We start from the raw sequence: 18,763 nt of genomic DNA, 5'->3' as shown, positions 1-18,763 counted from the left end.
ACGTGTTTTATTGCGGGGGGATCTTGTCATCGGGGCATCTGAGAGAACATTTATGGTATTTCAGACAAATTTGGTGAGATTAAGATTGAGTGTCTTAGTTGTGCTATTTCCACATGGATTGTCATGGATATACGTCATAAAGTTAGAAGCAAAAGTAAGTGATCCTTTTTTGGTGATTTCTCGATTAGACCTCTGTGGGGGAGTGGGAACGAGTCAGGTTTGTCTTCATCATAATGTCTACCGGAATGGGTTGTACGATCTCAGCAAAGCTTGGTGGAAGTAAAGCTAGTGCTTGACGTGCCTCTTGTAAAAATCTAGGACTAATCCCACCTATTTGGGGAATAGATACGAGATAATATTTTTTCCCCAGCACATCTTCCAGAACAAGATTGTGAAAAGTGAGGACTAATTTCTACTTTTTTTTGGCACTTGGTATCTACCAAGTGACATATAGCGATCGCAAATTCTGTCAGTCTGTTTGTCCCGGTTTTGCTACTTTAGGCACTTCCAGGTAAGCTAGGACGATGAAATTTGGCAGGCGTATCAGGAACCAGACTAGATTAAATTAGAAATTGTCGTTTCCCCGATTCGATCATCTGAGGGGAGTGGGGGGACGGTTAAATCGGAAAAACTTGAAAAAATGAGGTGTTTTTAACTTACGAACGACTGATCGGATCCAAATGAAATTTGATGTTTGGAAGTATATCGTGTCTCAGAGCTATTATTTTAAATCCCGATTGGATCCGGTGACATTGGAGGGAGTTGGGGGTGGGGAACATAACTCTTGGAAAATGCTTATTGTGGAGAGATAGGGATGAAATTTGGTGGGGAAAATGATCACAAGTGCTGATACGTGATTGACATAACCGGAATGGATCCGCTCTCCTTTGGGGGACTTAGGGGGAGGATTAATTCTGAAAAATTAGAAAAAATGAGGTATTTTTAACTTACGAAGGAGTGATCGGATATTAATGAAATTTGATATTTGGAAGGATATCGTGTCTCAGAGCTCTTATTTTAAATCCCGACCGGATTCAGTGTCATTGGTAGCGGGGCCGGAAATATTGGGAAACACTTAAAGCGTAGAGATCAGGATGAAACTTGGTGGGAAGAATAAGCACAAGTCCAAGATATGTAACGGAAATAACCGGACTGAATTCGCTCTCTTTGGTGGAGTTGGGGGGGGGGGGGGTAATTCGGAAAAAGTAGAAAAAATGAGGTATTTGTAACTTACGAACGGGTGATCAGATCTTAATGAAATTTTATCCCGACCAGATCTGGTGACATTGGGGGGAGCTGGAGGGGGAAACCGAAAGTCTTGGAAACCGGATATCTTGGAAAACGCATAGGGTGGAGAGATCGGGATGAAACTTGATGGGAAGAATAAGCACAAGTTATAGATATATGATTGATATAATTGGAACGGATCCGTTCTCTTTAGGGGAGCTGGGGGTTGTTAATTTGGAAAAATTAGAAAAATCGAGGTATTTTAACTTAAGAACGGGTGGCCGGATCTTAATGAAATTTTATATTTAGAAGGGACTCATGACTCAGAGCTCTTATTTCAAATCCGGACCAGATCTGTTGACATTGGAGGGAGTTGGAGGGGGAAACCGGAAATCTTGGAAAACGCTTATAAATGTCGTAGATACGTGATTGACGTAACTGGACTGGATCCGCTCTCTTTGGGGGAGTTTGGGGGATTAGGGGTTCAGTGCTTTGGCGAGTTTGGTGCTTCTGGACGTGCTGGGACGATGAAAATTGGTAGGCGTGTCAGGGAGCTGCACAAATTGACGTGATAAAGTCGTTTTCCTAGATTCGACCATCTGGGGGGCTGAAGGGAGAGGAAAAAATAGAAAAATTGAGGTATTTTAACTTACGAGTGGGTGATCGGGTCTTAATGAATTTTGATATTTAGAAGGACCTCGTGACTCAGAGCTCTTATTTTAAATCCCGACCGGCATTAAGCTTCTGATTTTCCTTTTAAAGCAATCTATTGATTCGTAGAATTTTACCAGAGCTCATACCGTATGAGCTCTTGGCTCTTGGCTCTTCCGACCTCGTCACAAATGCCATATGAGCTCTTAGCTCTTGTTCCTTTTGGGGTCTAGACTGAGTCCGAACTCCTTAGGGGCTGGTGGGCTCCTCTATTTTTCCATTGAACATTTACCAGAAAATATATTTTGATGTCATCCAAGCTTAATAAGAGGTGACAGCTAGTCCCCGATGTGTTTATTATGGGTATGTGGGACCAATACAGCCTCTTTAAACTGAGGACTCAACTCTTTTTTTTCTTTTTGATCTCAGCCAGGTTTTGATGAGTGGTAATAAATACTATATAATTTGTTCCTATGGTATATGGAACAAATCTGTCCTGTATGAGGGACAGGGGCTCCCATATTCAAATAGTCCTCATATTTGTTTCAAACTTCTTGTCATCAGACTAGTTACTAAGCTGGCTGGGGACTGGTCGGTCTTTTTGCCATTGGCTTTTCTTTTTCTTCTTTTTTTTTGAAAAAAAAGAGACTCAGTCCATGTATGACATTTTACATAGTTTGGCGAGTGACTATTCTGGTACTGCTTTTTTAACGGTAGCATAGCGTCATACTTGCAGTGCTAGAAATCAGGGCCAGTTCACGAGACCATAGATTTTTTTTCAACAAGTTACATACCCTGGCCTTCAGCCTTCGAATAACTCTGGCCTTTGAAAACGGCATTAGTTATGGGCCTTCTTTGTAGATGAGATAAATTCTGTGAAATTACTAGACGATCTGTCTGAACCCCTTCGCTTATGACGAAAGCCAGGAGTAACTTAGGCTTGAGGACGTCACCTTCAGCAGCAAGTTGCTTGTTTGAATATAAAATCATTCTCTGTCACAAAATTTTGCTACTGCAAGAGACAGCCTACTCCTATGCTTTGCTCCTCTTTTCCCTTGTTAACATGTCAACATAATAATAACCTACACATCGATTTAGTATCAAAACTAGTTTTTTTTTTTTTTTTTTAATGTTAACAACGCGTGCTGTTTTCTATGCATGACCTTCTGCCCATTTTGTTGAGTGTAATTCCTGCGAGTGCTTATAATATGGGTGTGATTTTATAATATTATAAAATCAAGACTTTTGTGGATTAATCGTAATTTTAAAAAAATCATGATATTAAGAATTTTATAATATGGCTAGTTTTTCGTGGGCTACTGAGAAACAACTGTCTGGAGATGCTACGACTCATGGGGCCCTTTATTTACCTGTGAAATAGTTTGTTTTATTTTTTTTTTGTCAGGTGCCTTTTAACTGTATAAATAAAGTTCATTAACCCGTGACTGGTGACAGTCGCATTCACTAGAACACTGTTTTGAAACTGAATTAAATGCGGCAGTAATTGGCTTCTAGGATTCAAATTAGTACTAAGCAATAATCAATGTAGTTATGCATTTTTTGTAGACCGGGGCTGCTTCAAATTCTTTGGAGGGAGCCCTAAATTCTTGTTTCAATCATATTGACTTGAAGGCTCAAGTCTAATGGCTTATTGAGTATTTACTGCTACAATCAAGTGCTATAGGATCTTCTGGGTTTTGTCTTCTTCTTTGCATAAGACGCAGTCTCGCATTTATAAACTGACATTGTCTTTTGGATGTTTATAACAGCAAGAAGTCATCTATTACTGTTCAGTGTGTAATCAAAACATGAACATTATCGGACTGTGGTGTATCTATTGCTTTGTTCGCTTCGGACTTATTCTTGCTGTTATATAATTTCACGGCTAATGTCAAACATGAAACGAAACTCACCCTGTCGAGTGGGTCATTCTCATAAGTTTCAGTTGCTGTAACAAATCACATGACCTTGGTACCAGAGGTTTAGTCCTCATTACTTAGGTCCAGTTTCTTACAGTATACCCATCAAAGAGTTCGTGGTAACCAACTGTAAGTAAGGAGCGATCCGGCTCAATAGTAACCGAAACTCTAAAAAACGGTATTTTGATACCAATAGATACAGTAAAAGAATTGGATTTTTATGCTAACTTCAAATATATAAGTTTCATCAAGTTTAGTCTTACCCATCAAAACTTACGAGCCTGAGAATATTTGCCTTATTTTCAAAAAAAGAGGGAAACCCTCCAAAAAAGTCATAGAATTTTAATGGAAACCACACCATCAGATTCAGTGAATCAGAGAGCCCTACTGTAGAGGTTTCAAGCTCCTATCTACAAAAATGTGGAATTTTGTTTGTTTGTTTTTTTTTCTTGCCAGAAGAAAGATCACGGATTCGTGTTTATTTTATTTTTTCTTCCCAGGAATGATCGTGTCGACCCAGTGGTCCTATAATATTGCAAGAGGGCTCATTCGAACGAGAATTAAAAAGTTTTAATGCCTTTTTTAAGTGACAAAAAATGGAGGGCAACAAGGCCCCCTCCCACGCTCATTTTTTCCCAAAGTCACCCTGTCAAAATTTTTAGACACCCATTTTGTTCAGCATAGTCGACAAATTTAATAAATATGTCTTCGAGGATGACTTAATCCCCCACAACCCCCGGGGGAAGGGCTGCAAGTTGTGAACTTTGTCCATTGTTTAGATATAGTATTGCTTATTGAGAAATACACTGACGTCTTCAGGGGGATTTTTTCTGGTGGGGGTCAGGGGGAGAAGGTTACGTGGGAGGATCTTTCCATAGAGGAATTTTTGTATTGTGGAAGGGAATTTTCCACGAAGGTGGCGCTGGATTTTCCAACATTATTTAAAAAAGATCAGAAATTAAAATAAAAAACAAGATTTTTCAACTGAAAGTAAGGAGCAACGTTAAAACTATAAAAGAACAGAAATTATTACATAATATGAGGGATTTGCCCCCTCGTCAATGCCTCGCTCTTTCCGCTAAAGTTTTTTCTTAGTACTTTCAAAAGTATTCTAATTAAACCGTTTGTGATTCAGGGGTGGTTCTTAAAGAATGTGAACAAAATTCGAACTTTAGCGTAAAGAGCGAGCTATTGACGAGGGGGCGAACCCTCTCATATACGTAATAATTTCTGTTGTTTTTAAGTTTTAATGTCGCTCCTTACTTTCAGTTGAAAAATCTTGTTTTTTTATTTGATATCTAAAAACGACTCAGCTGTTATAATCTATCTTTAGGGCATTAATTCCTTGTGATCTTTTAAGCACGCTTAAATAGAGCATATATAGGAGGGATCCTTCAGGATTGATCCAAAGAACATTGACCCTATCCAGAAAATTGTGTGCCTTGAACCCTTCTGGACCCATGATAAGAAACATTTCTTTGCTGTTTTTCAACTTTCAGGGGATTAAAGTGAAGTAGGGACTACATACACATCAGAAAAGTTCGTTCTGTTTGAGAATCTCTATTGTTAAAAACAATAGTGCTAATGGAATACGATTGTAGTATTGCATGGTAAAATGTTGAGGGTAGTACGATGAAGGGGGAAATAGAGTTATTATCATCATTGTTATATTTAAGTTTATTGCTAGTCCTTTCCTGTCCTGTTATTTATCAGACATTACAGATGAATCAAAACAATGTTGTTATCATTGGTTTGCGTGTGGATGAGATTATAACATGGCATGTTTTCTTAGTGCTTGATTTATGCTCTTTTTCATTGAAAAGAGATTTCCTTTTGATTTGTTTTTGCTTTTGAATGCGGTATATTTTGTTTAGCAATTTTACAAAAAAAGGCAAACGTTATAATTTTTTCTTAATTAAAATTTCTTAAAATCTTTTAGAAATGTTTCTTAATTTCCTAATTAGTCTTAATTAATTAATACTACATTCTTAAAACTGCTTTAGAAATGGAAGGTAATTGTTCTGCTTGAAAAGGGTAAATACTTATCTTAATTGGTAAATATTGAACTTAGGCTACATTAATGTAACATGAACTATCCTTAATATTAGGGACATTGCCCCCCTTGACCTCCTGCTCTTTATGCTAAACTATTAATCTGTGCTTTCGTGAAAGCAAAACACGTTCAGCACGATCCCTACTTAAAAAAAAAATAAATAAAAAAATCAACAAGCTTTCACCGTCGAAACATGCAATTTCATATAACATCATATTTCATATTCATATTTATCACATTTCATATGATAAACTCGATTCCAAGATACGAAGAATTTGATATTTTTCCCCGTTTACTTAAATTATGTAAGTGGTTTTATGCTAATAACTTTTGATTGGTAAGTTTAAATTTGTTGAACTTTTGGGTTTAAAATTAGCATACTTTTTAAATTTCTGTTAATGCATACTTATTAATTGGATTCAAAATTCCGTATCTTAGAGTTTGGGCTACTATTTACCAGGGTCTGTTAAGTATATTCCTCCAAGAGAGGTAAGGGGGTAAATCACCCCTTCCCTTGCTATTTGCTTTAAGGAGCTCTAAAAAAGAATTGAAAACTTTGAGTCTTCATATGTATTTTCGAGAGTATCTCCTTTCTCTAACATAAACAATAAACTTTCTCAAATGCATCAAATCAGTCAAATTAAGTTTTAAATTACCTTCTCCAAATGGAAGGAGGGCCAGGGGTTAGTTCCCATGATTTTTGGAATAAAATATTGTTAACTAGTTTTTTAGGGGGTTCGGGCTATGGAGGGAGGGCCAGGGGTTAGCTCCCATGATATCTGTAATAAAATAATAAAATGTCGTTAATAAGTTTTTTTCGTGGGGGGATTCAGGCCAGGGGTCAGCTCCCATGACTTTTGGAATTAACTATCGTTAATATGTTGTTGTTTTTCGGAGTACGGGGGGAGGTACCGGGATGGGCCATGGAGGGAGGGCCAGAGGTCAGCTCCTATGATTTTGGAATAAAATACCGTTAATAATCTTTTTTAAGGGGTTGTGGTTGGGACATGTAGGGAGGGCCAGGCATCAGTTCCCATGATTAATATTAATATAAATTGCTAAGGTGAGAAAGCGGGGGAAGGTTGCGATTTTGTATACAAGGGGCTTCAGTTTACCCATAATTTGGGAATAACTAGTTTGGCAGTTCCGACGCTAAAAATGTTGGGAAACAGTGATCTAGAATCATCAATAATAAAGAAAATAAAGATAAATTTTTGGTGATAGATTCTTTTCATGTATTTTTAGACAAAATTAGGCATAAATAAGTCCGTTTTATTGTAGACGAGGACTGAAAATTCTGTTGGGGAATTTTCAGACATGGTTAATTTGATGGTGCAATTTTGAATAAAATCGGAGCTTAATTTGGAAGTTTTCTCTTTTTTTCTAAAAATTTGCAAATTGTAGGGTAATATGTAGCAACTAATTTTGCTGTAACAATAGATAACACAATAGTAACTATTCAAAAGAAAAAAAAAGTTGTCTTAGTTCCCCTCTAAATATAGCCAACCGTTTTTTTTTAGTCAGCGCATTTTTAAAAGGAAGTTGAGATCGCTTATGTCCCTCAAAAATACTCACTCTGTGTCTGTCAATTCCGGAATAAAATATCGTTAACTATTTTTTTAGGGGGGCATTAATATAATGTAATTAATGAATTTTTTGCGGGGGGATTTAGGCCAGGGGTCAGCTCCCATGATTTTTGGAATAAAATATCGTTAATATGTTGTTGTTTTTCGGAGGACGGGGGAGGTAGGGGGCTGGGCCATGGAGGGAGGGCCAGAGGTCAGCTCCTATGATTGTGGATAGAATAAAAAAAAACTGACTCGAGGTTCAGGCCACTAAGGCCAATTGACTCCAGCACTGATGAATGAAATCTCAAATGGATCAAATCAGTCAAATTAAGTATTTTTTTTTTTTTAGCCAGTGCATTTTTAAAAGAAATTTGAGATCGCTTATGTCCCTCAACTCGATGACCCGTCTGTCAACTCGATGACCCTCGTTTGAACTCGTTAAGAACAGTATTAATGTCTAACTATTTACTTTATCTCTTTCTTGGAGAATGGATCCGTTTTTTCAAAGGACAAGTGTTTATATACTTGTGTAATAATTCTGCAACACTACTTTAAAGGGCTATTATTCTATACGTCCATGTCTCAGTTTCAGTTTTAAATAAAAAGATTGAAAGACATAATTTACTTCCATCCATCTTCTTAAGAAGACTGTCAATAAAATTATCTTTGAATTCTAAAAGTCAATACATACTAAGTAGCTAGAATGTGCTACAGATTAAACTGAATTGTAAAAAATATCCTTTCAAGGTGAAAAAAATAGATTTTTTAAGCTTAATTACGGTTGACAGATAATTTTCTAGAGTTCAGACAATCCAGACAACTTACAGATAAGCCAGAGTTCAATGCGCAATATTTCTTTTTTTTTCAACAAACTTCACCAATCAAACAGTTCGTGGTAACGAACTGTAGTAAGGAGCGACCCGGCTCAATAGTAACCAAAACTCTAAAAAATGGAATTTTGATACCAATAGCTACATCAAAAGAATCGCATTTTAATGCTGGTTTTAAATATATAAGTTTCATCAAGTTTAGTCTTACCCATCAAAAGTTACGAGCCTGAGAAAATTTGCGTTATTTTAGAAAATAGGGGGAAACGCCCCCTAAAAGTCATAGAATCTTAACGAAAATCACACCATCAGATTCAGCGTATCAGAGAACCCTACTGTAGACGTTTCGAGCTCCTATCTACAAAAATGTGGAATTTTGCATTTTTTGCCAGAAGGCAGATCACGGATGCGTGTTTATTTGTTTGTTTTTTTTTTTGTTTTTTTTTTTTTTTTTTTTTTTTTTTTTTTTTTTTTTTTTTTTTTTTTTCCAGGGGTGATCGTATCGACCCAGTTGTCCTAGAATGCTGCAAGAGGGCTCATTCTAACGGAAATGAAAAGTTCTAGTGCCCTTTTTAAGTGACCAAAAAATTGGAGGGCACCTAGGCCCCCTCCCACGCTAATTATTTTCCCAAAGTCAACGGATCAAAATTCTGAGATAGCCATTTTATTCAGCGTAGTCAAAAAACCTTATAACTATGTCTTTGGGGACGACTTACTCCCCCACAGTCCCCGTGGGAGGGGCAACAAGTTACAAACTTTGACCTGTGCTTATATATAGTAATGGTTATTGGGAAGTATACAGGCGTTTTCAGGAGGATTTTTTTGGTTTGGGGGAGGGGTTGAGAAGAGGGGGATATGCTGGGGGAACTTTCCTTCGAGAATTTGTAATGGGAGAAGAAAATTTCCATGAAGGGAGAGCAGGATTTACTAGCATTATTTAAAAAAAAACAATTAAAAAATAAAAGTGAAAAAGTTTTTTCAGCTGGAAGTAAGGAACAGCAATAAAACTTAAAACAAACAGAAATTATTACCCATATGAGGGGCTCACCTCCTTCTAATACCTCGCTCTTTACGCTAAAGTATTTTCGGTAATTTCAACTACTTATTCTACGGCTTTTGTGATTCAGGGGGTCATTCTTAATGAATTGGGATAAAATTTAAGCTTTAGTGTACAGAGCGAGGTACTGACGATGGGGCGAATCCCCTCATATATGTAATAAAAACATGAGAATACAAAAGTTCTTTACGTAAGCTAATTTATAAGTTACGTAAATCTTTTACCAATAAAAAGATTCGTAAGAAATTAAAAGTTCTAGTTGCCTTTATAATTAACCAAAAAATCGGGGGGCAACTAGGCTTCGTCCCCCGCTCTTTTTTTCTCAAAATCATTCGATCAAAGTTATGAGAAAGCCATTGAGCCAAAAAAAAAAAAAATATGCAAATTTCGTTTTGATTATTCCTCTGCGGAGGGCCAAAATCAAAACATGCATTGATTCAAAAACGTTCAGAAATTAAATAAAAAAAAACAAGTTTTTTCAACTGAAAGTAAGGAGTGACATCAAAACTTAAAACGCACAGAAATTACTTCGTATATGAAAGAGGCTGCTTCCTCATCAACGCCCCGCTCTTTACGCTAAAGTTTTTTACTGTTTTAGAAAGAAGAATTGAGAGAAAGAGTCAAACTTTAGCGTAAAGAGCGGGGCGTTGATGAGGAAGCAGCCTCTTTCATATACGAAGTAATTTCTGTGCGTTTTAAGTTTCTAGAGTTCAGACAATCCAGACAACTTACAGATAAGCCAGAGTTCAATGCGCAATATTTCTTGTTTTTTTTCAACAAACTTCACCAATAACAAATAAAACACATAGGTTACAAAACTAAGTATAAAAAGGAAAATCATGGTAATACCTGGGATTAGACAGTCAGCTATTTCATCTCAAAATAAAAGGCACAAAATATCCAAGAAGGTCGTCTTTGTTTCAATCTAACCGCGTACCCTATTTCAGCCTATTCATTTTGAAAAGAAAGTCAAGATCACTTAAGTAATATCCTTTGTAAATACTTAGTTTACGTCTGTCAACTCAATGACCCTCGTTTGAACTAGTTGAGAAGAGTATTAATGTCAGGTCATTTATTTACTTTCTCTTTCCTTTAGCGAATTGGTCCAAGTATTCGAAGTGGCCCGTCTTTTTGTCCTCGGATAAATGGTACTGCTGGATCAACGGAAATACTCGTTTCGTCTGGAACGAAAAAGAAGATTAATGTCAAAGTTGACAACATTGCAGTAAGTATACTGTCTTTTATACTCTTTTCTTTTCTATTCTTTTGGCGTATTGTAACTTTTTCAAGTTTTAGCTGTTTTCGAAAATGGTCTGTTTGGAAAAGAGGAAGCTGCTATCTGCTCTGCGCGTGGAATTCAGTCTGATGGAAGGCTTTTGGTGTTCTGGATAGAAGGTGTAATTTACCTCGTTGAACTTCAGCAGTGTAGCAGTGCTTCGTAAGGGTCTGCGTGAGCAACTTGAGGGGGAGGGTGTTGGGGCATTTTTTGGGAAGGGGGAAGATACTTTAGTTTTCTTGTTTTTCTGCTAGAAAATATTGTTTCCAAATATGTTTTAGTTTGTGTGTTTTCCGTGCGTTTTTCTTTTTTTTTTGGGGGGGGGGCTTGGTGGCTTCTTGCTTGAACTTAAACTGGCTGTGAAAACTAATTTCAAAGGTGATAATTTTGTAGTAATTTGATTCTTCTCTTTGTAGATGAAAAATTGAAAATCCTTAATACCCATTCACAATGAGATTTTACTAGTTCCGGGATTTGGCTAGTGCAAATTTGAGCCAATTAGAATTTTTCACAGAATTTTTCAGCCAGGTCAGGAAATTCTATTAAATATCTGATGGGCTCAAATTCGCACTAGCTAAATCTCGGCACTAGTCCTCGTTGTGAATTGTGAATTGATTTTGGAATTGTTTGCCTCAAACTATAATTTTCGCCCTTTAATCTTTATTGTAGCAATTGAAAAGGAAATAGTTATGGGAAAAGTCAAGTCATGGCCAATTGTAGAAAAACCCAAGACAGATTGTCCAATTGAATGAGCATCAAGTCAAGCTTAATTTTACCCCTTTGATTGCCGTTGTTACTGTCTCCCACTTATGCCACACCTCTCATGCATGTCACTACACACTGCCGAACTAGAGTCAACTTGTTGGAGGGTCTCCCCGGGGAACACATTATGGGTAATTTTATAAAATAATAAGGGGAGAAACTTCAAAATAAAGTTTCATTGAAGGTTCTAGCCTTAACAAATCATGTTGTAGTTAAACTATTATGAGTATCGATCTGCTTGTGTGCTTAAGTACGGAGGAGGTTACTAAATGAATTTTTGAATGGGCTCGGTTCCAGCTAGCGTTTTTTATTGCTACATTCCTAGCTATCTGTTTCTTTGTTTAGCTGTTCAGCGGCTAGTTCAAGTTAGTTAGAAAGTACTAGTTCAAGTCAAGTTAGCTAGCTTGAGCAAGTACGTAAAACAAAGAGTAAAGAAAACGTGATTTACTACAGCTTTTGGTTTTAATGGACAAATGATCTGGTGGATTAAACAACAAACTAGGGCACGAAAGTGTGTAACAAAGTTTTTAAATTGAGCAAGAATAATAAAAAATAAAAAAACTGTCATGTAGTTGGCAATTAACTTATAATAACAACATTTAGGGGGTATTGAATAGGTAATAACAAACTAGGGCGTGAGAATATGTGAGCAGGGGAATGGCCCAAGGCCCAAGATCTATTTATATTATTTATAATACTTTATAACAAACTGTTGTTAACCGACATTAAGGAACTAGGACAACAGCTCCAGCTGATTCACATAATTGCTCACTCATAGCGTTGGTTTTGCCCAATCATCTGGCCCAAAATCTAGTTATGCTCTCGAACATGCAGAATATTCCTAAATCTACTTTTGAATTGACTTGGGATTCAACTGTAGTATTGTTGACTGTAGTATTGTTGTAGTTGACTTGGGCCTAAGATGGCTAATTTAGTCATCTAATTATAAACAGGATTTTTCCCTTGAAAAAATCCACATAGTTGTATGAATACTTATGTTGTAGCCATAATGATTAATCATGATAACAATGAAAGATTTCTCAAAATATCAAATTTATGTCATGCATTTTTGCACAGTATTAGCACTTCAGAGCAACGGCGAATAGACAACAACATTAGACAGCAAGCGACATACCTGCGCATAGGTTGATAGAAGTGTGGGAATTTAGGCTACCTCCTCGACATATTTAAAAACTACTGAATAAATGGTGTTTTCTGTGTTTCCGAAATCTTTTTTCATCTTTTAATTCAATATTTGTTCAATAAATAAAAAGAGGTTTTACACCTAGAATAAGAACAAAAAAGTGTTCTAGGTCACAATTCTAAGACAAATTCACTAAGAACCTGTGATTAAAGAGCAACTGCCCCTTTTATTAAACTTAGTGATTCAAAATGCACATGGGTGACAATCACCTCAACATTTTTGTCTACCTGGTAAATTTGTGAAATTTGAGCGAAAAATTTACTTTTTGTTGTCTCAAACTGTCAGTGTATGTATTTGTGGGATTTCTCTTTTTTTCGGTTATTTACTTCCATTTCTTCATTAGTTTTGAGAGACAAATTCTAGATGATCTTATCATCAACCTTTTCTGTGAGATGGAACAGAGCTAATCAGGTATAAACTGTGAAAGAGGACGAGGAAAATTAAACTTTTCCCCACGTTAATTATTAGGACAGAGATTCCCTGGGAAGATTTTAATACTAGTTCGTGACTCGAAACCGGTTCTAATATAACTTGAATTACAAGAGGAGTAGAAAGAAATTAAACGCCAACTAAACCTTACTGACTTTGGATAGAGATAAGAAGTATATTTTGCAACTTTTTTCTTTTTCACGAAAGGAATGCTAGAGAAAGATGCTGTGAGCATATCCTAAGCTTGCTTGGAAATTATTTACATATTGGATTACTTGCGGAATTTAGATTACTAGACGGAAGCTGTAAGATGTAATGCGTAATATGCTATTACCAAGGTTAACAAAAGACCAGTAAACTCGTTTTCTTCATCTCACCGACTTGTATTTTGTCACATAAATCTATGGTAATTGTAGGCTAAGTCACATTTTGATCGCTTCTGAATATTCAATTTCTTCCAAATTATTTCAGTTTATGCACCTCCGATAAATGGGCAATAACACAATATTAAAATCCACTCCCCTTCTTGTGTACCCCCCTTACATAAATAAGACAACATAAACGGGTGGATTGGTATTGGTATAGCAAAAATATAAAACAGGGACTATTAAACATAACTTGATGGCGCAGCGGTAATACCTCAAGCTATTGTGCCTTGGGTCCGAATCTGAGACAAGAAAAAGTTTTTTCTTAGAGAAGACTAAATACTTTTTAGTCTTAGAGAAGATTTGGAGAGTTTTTTTTTTATTTTAAATTTTCAACACTCCACATTTCAAAATGAACTAAAAAGTAGAAAATCATTTCGGTTTTTCGAGAATCTATGAATGTAAATGAAAACAAAGAGGATTGGGCTTTTACATAGATTGATCTTTGAAGCGCATTTCCTCAACTCACTGATTTTTTCATTTATATGTTTATAACTTTGATCAATATCATATATATGTTATGCAAAGCCTCGTATGTTTTGTACCCCTCTTTTGCACTAACATTCATGGAATCTTGAAATAAAATTAATTCTGCTTTTTAGTCCCTTTTGAAAACGATTTAAATAAAAATAATTTTAATATTTAATTGTGCTTTCTTGCCATGGTTTTATTTTAATTTTTCAACACCCCCCTTCCTTTGAGCGCAGGTTTGGAAGTATTACGACATGAATGTCCAATGATCAAGAACTACTATAGCAATGCTTAAGTATGAAATCGCATAATGAAGCATGAGCTGTTTATCATTTTTGTTTTGGTAACCAGAACTCATTAAAAAAAGAAATACATTGCAATTTGCAAATAGTATAGCCATTAAAATGACGCGAATGTTTTGTTTTCGACCGGAAATTCATTTTTCGTGGTAAGTTTTTACGTTCCGTTGTTCAGCTTTTTGTTTTATTTTGTTTATTTTATTTTGTTTTATTTTTTATTTGTTTATTTTGTTTTATTTTTGTTTTAGATTGGTACCATATTGTAAAAATTCCTGCATTCTTTTTTGTGTATGATCTTGGATTATTTTGTTTTTAGATAGGAATTTATTAAGTACACAAAACCCAATTTTGAAGGCACCGTTAACTTCCCAAAGTTAATGATACAAAGTGTAAGGTGGGCTGTCCCCAGCTGATCCCCACTAATGCCATGTACTGATTTTCACAAAGTGAACAGCCTCTCCTGCAATCCTTCAATTTTTAATTCCAACGTGTAGAAGTGTATTTAAATCGGATTTATCCAATAAATAAACCAAAAATCAAGGAAAACACCTAATTTTCTGTCGTAAGTAGGTAATTAGCCGCCTAAAGGGGGGGTCTCCTTTTTCTGGGGCATTTTTGAGGTATGAAGGGTATTTTTCCCCCGGCCCAGAACTAATTTAGTCCAGGAAACTTTGAAAAAAGGGGTCAACCTCAAACAAATTGCTATACGAATGATTCTTTCACTATTCGACCAAAAAATTTATGCTGATTCCGAATCCGAAAAGTTTGCCATTCTAACTCTTTTGAAAATTTAAGTTTTTTGAGATTGAGGCAAATAATGTTGATTGAGTAAATACCAGCAAGTGTGGTTAGATATGTCGTTTCTACGCTCTTTTTTGCTGATGAACATAAAACTAAATGTTTAAAGTCAAAAGAACTGTTTGGGACTTTAAGTTTTGAGAAAGAGTGAGGTTGGGGGAGAGGTTAAGCCTGCAGATGTATATTAAACTTGACCTATGGTAATAATAGAATCGTATGTTATGTTCTATTTTATTTGTGTTTTTTTGTCAGTTTTCATTAAAGAACCCTTCTGACAAATCTTTGGGAGTTGAAATTCTTCCTTCTTATATGAAAGCGTTAAGGCTAGCAGCTACCTACTCAGCGCCAGAGGATAGGTCCAGATGCTGTAAAGGAGTAAAAAATAAAAAATTCAGCCATGTTAGCTACTTCCCCTTCTGTACAAACTGTTAAGAAATAAGAACTGATTTACGCTTTGCCTTCAATCGGTGTATTTCTCATTGTCTCTTCAGTTGTCTAGCCTTAGAACGAACTCGTTAGGATATTGTGTACGTCGTAGGAAAAGATAATGACAAGCTCATGCAATGCAAACATGAGCTTACATTGCTGTAATAGAACTAAATTGGAAGTTTATGTTGCTCTAAAAGTGTTCGTCATCGGACATCACTCAAAACAGGAAGCACATCTGGGGATCATTTTCGTTCATAAGATGAGCTGGAAAGCTCACTGTGCAGAGAAAGTGTTAAAAAGTCACAGCTTCTCTAATCCCGTGCCAAGCAAGATTATGCAAACAGGTAACATATTTGGGTAACACATTTGTTGCACTTGACCCTGTAGAAAATTTTCGAGAAAAAGAGGCAGTAAAGAGTACTCTCACGGTGCAAATTGCTGATGAATGAACTCAGAGACACCAGATACGAAATGGGGAAACCTAAAGTCATTTGGATTCCTTTAACTCATTGCTGTACAGCCATGAGGAGCTGTAGATGCCCAAGGAAAATAAGTCCCATTACTAAAAGCTGAAAGGTAATTTCCGATCACCATGATGGATGAAAAGGAAGTGGAGTAGGAGAAAGTGCTGCATCACCAAAGCAATAAAATGATCTGTTATACAAATGATTCTTTAACTCATGAAAAAATGGGGAATGGAGTGATGATATATTAGAATATCCCTGGTTTGAGTGGGGAGATAGGAAGTTAATTCCAGGGGAATTTGCTACAGTCTTCCAGGCTGAAATGTTTGGAATAGAACAGGCAGCTAAAAAAACTGATGTAAATAGAAAGTTGCGTTGTGTATATAGTGATAACCAAGGATGTCTCAAGGCACCTGAGAATCTTCAGAGTAGGCAAAAAATGAATTAAAATGGAATGAACTATGAAACAGGCCATAATTCAATGGTAGCCAAATTACTCTGATGTTGGCTCCAGGACACTCTGAGCCCACAGGTAATGAATCAGCATATGTAGCTTCTCAGGCTGGGCTGAGAAGCTACCTTTTCACCCTCTATCGTTGACATACTATCATGTGTAACTTTTCATTTCCATCTCAAATTACTGGAAAGCGGCAATAAGAATATGAAGCTACGAAAACGCGGAGCAAAATTGACATAGAAAGATGGGATGCAAAGAAAAAAAAAAAGGATGTGATTTTGAAGTTTAACTCTACGCTGACTTTGTATCTCCTGCGACTTAATAGGTTCGAAATGCAAGTGATTGCTGAAACCATGACAAGTATTGGGAATTATTGAAAATACCACCTGATTTGTCAGGGTTTAGGGTTCATCCCTAAAAAGTGAGATGGTCGTGGCTAAATGTCAATTTAGGTGTCTGGCCAGGATTAGATTCCAGGTGGAGGCATTTCATAAACTGCCTGTTAAGCTTGAAGACATAGTTAAGAAAGGTAATATCCGGAAGCTTGCAAAATATATGATTAAGATTGGAAAACTAAATATAAATCCCCCACCACCTTTTAGTTTTTTTTTTTGGGGGGGGGGGCAATGTGTCTTTGTGGCCTGAGCATCGACTTGATATTAAGTTCACCCAAACCAATAATAATAATAGCACATATTGGGAAATGTATTCTGTATACTAGACATCTTAATATACTTTTTCCTTCGGAGTAAACGAAATGATTTTCCATGTCTTTTTTTTACAACTTTCGAAACTCAAGGAGCAAACTACAAAATATAATTATTGTTACTGCAAAATCCATTTTAATTGAACATTTAGTATCCTTTTCAGCAATTCATTGTGCACACACGATTTGTCTGCCAGTTCAATATTGAAGGTCGAGTTTCAACTGTTCCAGCAAACGTCATCAGTGACACTATCTACTGTGATGATATGGAGTTTTCTTATGCATCCAGACAACCAAATATTACTGCCACTTTTGCAGTTATCTGGGGAGGTTCAAAACCTCTTGACAACCCTGACAATGTTCACAGTAAGCCTTTGTTTCTCTTCTGTAAAACTCTAGAATATGTACAGAAGCTTGAAGTGTGTTAAATAGGTTGCTAAATCTACTGTTCGTTTGTAGACCAACCAATATCTACAATTCGTTTTCAAATATGCATAATAATTTTGGAATGTAACAATCGTAATAATTTTACTCAGGAGTGTATAACTTTACGCTAAAGAGAACATTTATACCGACAATAACCATATTTAAGAGGTTTTAGAATACGTTAGAGGCTAGTAACGATGTGGACTGGCAAATCGTTGACTTTTAATATCTCCTTTATTGAAATACTTATGGTATATGGTGGTCATACTTACTGAAGAAGAGGGGGCTCCTTTGATTTGTCTATAAAAACCCCTGCTCGATGAAAAATGAAGATATAGCTATTTTAGAATGTTTGTTTATTGGCACCCTCACTACTGGAAAAGATTCTCCGAGGCCCCTTCCTCTCACAAATTTTTTTTGGATATTATCAAGAATGTTAATTATAAATAAAAGAGTTTTAGATTTAGTATTTATGTAAAGGGGGTATGAACACATCCTTAAAAAAAATCATGGAACTGAAAGATTTAAGTGGTGAATTTTGCTAAGGCTTTTTCCATATGTAGCTTGTCATGATTTATTGAATGATTTAGTCTTGAAATCCTTGAAAGTTGGTTATAAACTTGGTTAAAAAGAATATCGTTAAAATATAACCTAAATTTTTTTTAAACTTAAGAAATACTCGATTATGCTACTCAAGATTTTCTATGATTTGATTGTTTTTTTGTTTTTTTTTTTTTACTTCTCTATTTGTCTTTTCTCTTTTCCTTGTTTACTTTTCTTCAAACTGAGGTATTAATGAACAAAATACTTGTTTTACGTCAATGAACGTCAATGAAAGTGCCTTAACAGCCCTAAAAGTCTCAGCAGTAGAAAAGTCTTGAAACTACTCGTTTCCTTTCTCAGAAAAGTTGACTTTTTTGCATAAGAAGCGTGCGCATGATGAGACGCTTATTTTTTGAATTTATTCAAATTCTTCGCGACTTACGAAATTTTTACCTTTCTCCGACTAAATTTCTGTGAATATACCTACTTCCAGCTCTACTCTAGAATTATGGTCTAAAAGCAGTCTATAGTTAAAATTAAACAAGGTTTTCAAGCTTGAAGGTTTAATAGGGTTAATAATTATTTAATAATAAATATAATATTATTTATTATTATTATTATTATTTAATAATAATATTATTTAATAATAATAATTTTACTATTTAATAACAAAAAGAAGACTAACAAACTATAAATACGCTGTTCTGCTCCAAAAGGAACGTCGAGATACATAAACATAAAAAATTATTTAATAACATCTGATACAACTACC

General features: G+C 35.8%; 1 protein-coding gene across 2 annotated transcripts in view; it reads left to right on the top strand.

Moving 5' to 3' along the window:
* The window catches only part of LOC136037941 (plexin-A4-like), a 317,250-nt gene that overhangs the window by 181,135 nt on the left and 117,352 nt on the right, over nt 1-18,763 (top strand). Inside the window, exons 9-10 of one of the 2 annotated variants that reach the window (XM_065720812.1) lie at nt 10,399-10,527; nt 17,187-17,388. In XM_065720812.1, coding sequence (XP_065576884.1) covers nt 10,399-10,527; nt 17,187-17,388 — 331 coding nt within the window. Of the gene's footprint in view, nt 1-10,398; nt 10,528-17,174; nt 17,389-18,763 lie in introns of both variants that reach the window. The other variant, XM_065720810.1, reaches the window with a different exon arrangement.

The sequence above is a fragment of the Artemia franciscana genome, chromosome 17 (assembly GCF_032884065.1).
Source record: "Artemia franciscana chromosome 17, ASM3288406v1, whole genome shotgun sequence".
NCBI lineage: Eukaryota > Metazoa > Arthropoda > Branchiopoda > Anostraca > Artemiidae > Artemia > Artemia franciscana.
This window is presented reverse-complemented; position numbering and strand designations above follow the sequence as displayed.